General features: G+C 45.3%; 1 protein-coding gene across 1 annotated transcript in view; it reads left to right on the plus strand.

Moving 5' to 3' along the window:
- Positions 1 to 1,641: 1,641 nt before the first annotated feature.
- Positions 1,642 to 6,030, plus strand: part of SFXN5 (sideroflexin 5) — a gene marked incomplete at its 5' end in the record, with an annotated part of 156,979 nt that continues 152,590 nt past the window's right edge. The window contains one exon of the mRNA XM_018561207.1: positions 1,642 to 1,725. Coding sequence (XP_018416709.1) covers positions 1,642 to 1,725 — 84 coding nt within the window. The remainder of the gene's footprint in view (positions 1,726 to 6,030) is intronic.

Here is a 6,030-nt window from a genome sequence, read left to right on the forward strand (position 1 = left end):
TGTGGCCTATGTACTGCTCATCTAATTCTTTATCCCTCTTCTGACTGCCCCATAAGTCCATCCACCAACCTTATAGCCCCTCCCATATCCCCATAGGCCATCCATTTTTGTTTCCAACTTTTATTCTTTGTATTGCTTTAAAAAAGTCCTTTCTTTGGGGCCAACTCAAATGGCAAGCAATATTTTATCCGCACTTCATCATTTCATCTTATCGAAGTGTTAATTTTATTTAAATGCTCTATAGGTGTGGAATCTGTCATTTTCACATACAATTAATATTTCATATGAAAAACATTTCTAATAAATCCGCATTTTATCTCCTGAATTTGTATTTGGTCTCTACATCAGATGGCTCCTTTGCCAACAACAGACACTTCATTCATTCAGTGAATTTCATTTCACATAAAATATTTTTGTAAAATTACCCATTGATCTTTTAAGCGGACCTTCAGCCAAAAATACAAAAGTAATTGTAAAAAAAAAGATAAAAAGCCGTTTTTGCTGCACCATACAGGTGAAACTCGAATAATTAGAATATCGAGCAAAGTTCATTTATTTCACTAATGCAACTTATGCGGTGAAACTAATATATGAGATGGACTCATTACATGCAAAGCAAGATAATTCAAGCCGTGATTTGTCATCATTGTGATGATTATGGCTTACAGCTCATGAAAACCCCAAATCCACAACCTCAAAAAAGTAGATTATTACATGCAATCAATAAAACAAGGATTGTACATAGAACAATATCGGACCTCTGAAAAGTACAAGCATACATATGTACTCAGTACTTGGTTTGGGCCCCTTTTGCAGCACTTACTGCAATTACTTTTGCACGATATTCTAATTATTCGAGTTTCACCTGTATTTGCCTTCAATCCAGAGCTGTCCCCTCAGTACATCTTTTCTACCACTAGATGTCCTCGGTCTGATGGCTGGCATCATTCAACCTAGCCTGGATCCCCCCCAGCCTGTGACTGGACAGTGAAAGGAGAAGCAGCAGACTGATGAGCTCATCTCTCTGTCATTTTGCTCTCTTCCCCTATCAGCATGTTGCTTGTCACATGAACTGATTGGCTTTGATTGGCAAGCATGGTTTGCATTTAAGTTTTTTTCCTAATTTGTGTCTTTTTATATCTGCCTGGAATGAAGCTTTAACGTATAATTCACTTTTAGACTTTAGGAATCATTCACTATTACCTTGTGGCAACACATGTTACATTCATTGGTGCACTGCGGTGCCATTTCTTCTTAATGGCACCCCAATGCACCTTGCATTCTACCATTTTTGTAATGCATTTTGATGCATTGGCTGCCCATTCGTTGTGGCAGCCCATTCGTTGTGGCAGCCCATTCGTTGTGGCAGCCCAATCATTTTGGCAGCCCATTCATTTTGAATAGGCTGTCTTAACGCAACAAATGTTGATGCACCGCATAACACGCATCAACGTACCACAATGGGCCTTACTGTGCATGTGACATCACTGTTTCAATGAGAAAAAAATAGATGGGTACCGCCAGCAACCAACCAGAATGACTCAGAAACACGATAGAAAGTGGTGGATACCGGCACTTCTCATTGCCTGATCACATGACCTGGATTGTGCGCTATAACTGAAACACTCTCATTCTTATGTTTTTCAGAGTCGCCTTAAGGAGGTCGTACAGCTTCTGGAGGATTATAAACATGGAACCCTTCCCCCTGGAGTCTCCAATACAGAGGTGAGACTGTCATCCCTGGTTACTAATGTGTGGAAACCACATTACATCCATAAATACATCACGTGGTCATCAAGACTATTCACACAGTGATATTGGAGAACTAGAATTGTCATTCATTTTTTTGCAACTCAAGCAAGCTTGCAAATGCAGCCTTTAGTATTTTCCTTTCTTGTGCTGTCCTGGGGATCACCAATGATTCTGTTATTTCAAATTCCTAGTTTACAGCTGGATGACAGGGATGAGTAAGGAGTTTGCATATCTAAGGAATCACAGGGGTACCTATAGGTGACGCAAAAACAAAGTTTTTCTATCTGTCTCTCCTCCCCCTTTTTGTGCATGATTCCAGACACAGGAGTGTTGGCAATGGATCAGCCAGGTAGGAGGTCCAACGTAAATTTACATTTTTATCACAACTATGTACTAGCTGTAGAAGGGATCTAAGGCACTGGTGACCAATACATGGTCTGCGGGCCACATGCATCCCACCGGCTCTCTGTGTGCGCCCCACCGGCTCTCTGTGTGCGCCCCACCGGCTCTCTGTGTGAGCCCCACCGGCTCTCTGTGTGAGCCCCACCGGCTCTCTGTGTGCGCCCCACCGGCTCTGTGTGTGACCTGAGCCAAGTCTGCCACCTGTTGGGTACATTGTAAAACAGCAGCAGGGTGCCATATACAGGAAGACTTTCTGGGTTCCAGCACCAAGCAGTGGAACCATAAGTGATCCCTGCCCGATGCTACATGCTTATTCCCAGCAGGAGCGAGAGAGAGAAATAGTGGCATAGGAGATTACTGACTACTGCAGAACACAGAATAAAATTTTACAGCCAGTGACCACCAACGGAGTTTACATAGTACAGGTACTTAGCACCCATGGTGGGGGAGTTTACATAGTACAGGTACTAGGCACCCATGGTGGGGGGAGTTTACATAGTACAGGTACTTAGCACCCATGGTGGGAGAGGTTATATAGTACAGGTACTAGGCACCCATGTTGGGGAGTTTACATAGTACAGATACTAGGCACCCATGGTGGGGGGAGTGTACATAGTACAGATACTAGGCACCCATGGTGGGGGGAGTGTACATAGTACAGATACTAGGCACCCATGGTGGGGGGAGTGTACATAGTACAGATACTAGGCACCCATGGTGGGGGGAGTGTACATAGTACAGATACTAGGCACCCATGGTGGGGGGAGTGTACATAGTACAGATACTAGGCACCCATGGTGGGGGGAGTGTACATAGTACAGATACTAGGCACCCATGGTGGGGGGAGTGTACATAGTACAGATACTAGGCACCCATGGTGGGGGGAGTGTACATAGTACAGATACTAGGCACCCATGGTGGGGGGAGTGTACATAGTACAGATACTAGGCACCCATGGTGGGGGGAGTGTACATAGTACAGATACTAGGCACCCATGGTGGGGGGAGTGTACATAGTACAGATACTAGGCACCCATGGTGGGGGGAGTGTACATAGTACAGATACTAGGCACCCATGGTGGGGGGAGTGTACATAGTACAGATACTAGGCACCCATGGTGGGGGGAGTGTACATAGTACAGATACTAGGCACCCATGGTGGGGGGAGTGTACATAGTACAGATACTAGGCACCCATGGTGGGGGGAGTGTACATAGTACAGATACTAGGCACCCATGGTGGGGGGAGTGTACATAGTACAGATACTAGGCACCCATGGTGGGGGGAGTGTACATAGTACAGATACTAGGCACCCATGGTGGGGGGAGTGTACATAGTACAGATACTAGGCACCCATGGTGGGGGGAGTGTACATAGTACAGATACTAGGCACCCATGGTGGGGGGAGTGTACATAGTACAGATACTAGGCACCCATGGTGGGGGGAGTGTACATAGTACAGATACTAGGCACCCATGGTGGGGGGAGTGTACATAGTACAGATACTAGGCACCCATGGTGGGGGGAGTGTACATAGTACAGATACTAGGCACCCATGGTGGGGGGAGTGTACATAGTACAGATACTAGGCACCCATGGTGGGGGGAGTGTACATAGTACAGATACTAGGCACCCATGGTGGGGGGAGTTTACATAGTACAGGTACTTAGCACCCATGGTGGGGGAGGTTATATAGTACAGGTACTAGGCACCCATGGTGGGGTGAGTTTACATAGTACAGGTACTTAGCACCCATGGTGGGGGGAGTTTACATAGTACAGATACTAGGCACCCATGGTGGGGGGAGTTTAATACTGTTACTGACCACCAATAGGGGTGTGGAGATAAAAATTGCTCCCACTGACCACCATTGCTTGCGGGGGTTACATGATGTGACCACTGACAACCAATGCTTAGCTGTAAATGGCCAGTGACCACTTTTGCAAGCGCTCATTTTTTGAAGTCTTCAGTCTGGGTTTATGATGGTTCTTCCTCCCCTCCACCTCTCCTTCTCCCGGCTGGGTGGTCCTCACTAATGTAGAAAATGCACCGTGTTGACGCCCCTAACCGCCCCCCAGTCTTCCAGGTTAAATGTCTTCATTCCTAAGGCCTTGTTTACACCAAATGCAGAGCAGATCCGGTCAGGTTTCTGCACACGCACGCTAGTCTTTTAGATGCGTTTTTGGCAAAAAAAAATTTAAAATGTTAACGTTTAAAATGGGCTTTCAGTGCGTTCCAGGCATTTGCATGCATTTTTGATGCGTTTGCAGATCCAGACCAGGTAAAATAGGACCTGCTGCATTTTTGTCACCTGCTCTGGAACTGCACGCTACGATATATGAACTGGAGCAAAAAATACCATTGGAATACATTGGACGCAGTTTTGATCCGGTCTGCAACTGATCTGCTCTGCACCTGCTCCGCGCTTGGTGTGAACAAGGCCTAAGTCTTCCAGGTTGAGTGACACCAGGCATCATTCAACTCAGAAGACTGAGGACATCTTGTGGCAAAGAACAGGTACTGCAGGAGTCAGCTTTGGCTTGGGGGTTAGTGTTGCAGCTGAAACTGCTTTTTATTAAGGCCCCGTTCCCACTGCACGATATGCAAATCGCGCGTTTGTCGCGCAATTTGCTTATTGCGCGATTTGCCGCGCGATATCGCGTTCAAGCTTGCATTGACCAAGCATGAATCGCGGCTAAATCCGCTCCAAAAAGGGTCCTGCTGTAGCGACACACAACCCGCAACAGCAGGACCCTTTGCCCCATTGAAATGCATCGGAGTGCGATATTACCGCGCGATAAATCGCTCAATGTGAACGGGGCTTTACTCAGGGGAGCCCGGAAACGTATTTGTGGGCAACTTTGTGGTGATCTGAGAGTGCTGAAAAATTTCTTCAGATGGTAATTTTACCCCGCGGCATTTTTTCAGAAAACAATGTACAAAAGTAAATGGGAGTACTGGCGTTTACATGCACACCGCCCTACGTTCCCAATTGTGCATACACCAACGTTCAGCGTGTTCTGTCCATACATTCCTATGGGACTCCCGGGTGCCGCAGATACATAATACACTGTATGGCAATACGCCTGTATTTGCGCACGTGTGCATGAGACCTTCTAAGTAATACGATGTCTGTTTACATATAGAAGTGTTAATTTGGTAATAATTTTTTCTATGCTTTTATAAAGATCAAATTAAAGATAAAACGTACAATGTATCATACACGCTGCAGCCACATGGAGGAGTAAAATATTCCAGCCTGTCTGTTGACTCCATCTTTGATCCGAGGAATAGTGAATGAGCGTCATCTATATATATATATATATATATGTATGTATGTACGTGTATATGTGCTCTGTGGCTGCAGCGGCTGAGGACGAGATGAATCTGTACTGTTGTCACTATATATATATATATATATTGCATTATGGGATGATTAGATGGTGTCTCATATGACACACTATCAGCGCCAGGACTCGGGAACTGTCACCTTTTGTCGTGTATGAAGTTCCATAAAGTGACTGACATTTGTCTCTGTGTCGGCAGATATCGATCTCATAGCCACCATGGCCATGTCAGCCACCAGCATGTAGCTGTAATGGTGTGCACGGTCCGTCTCCTCTGTGTTCCGCACTCTGTAAACAGCAATATGAGATCTTTGTTGCCGTCAGACTCTTTTTGTAAAGGAGTGTTCTATTGATGTTGTTTGAAAGCTCTTAAAGTGGACCTTTCAGTAACTTTAGAAGTCTGCACAAATAAATTCCTGACATGTCACAATATACAGCAACAGTATGAAAGCGAATTAAAAACAAAACAAAAAAAGACTGTCCCATGCCTTTTCCTAGACTGATATGATGTAGTCAGTCTGCTGCAGGCA

The sequence above is a fragment of the Nanorana parkeri genome, unplaced genomic scaffold (genome assembly GCF_000935625.1).
Source record: "Nanorana parkeri isolate BGI_ZX_2015 unplaced genomic scaffold, ASM93562v1 scaffold507, whole genome shotgun sequence".
Lineage (NCBI taxonomy): Eukaryota > Metazoa > Chordata > Amphibia > Anura > Dicroglossidae > Nanorana > Nanorana parkeri.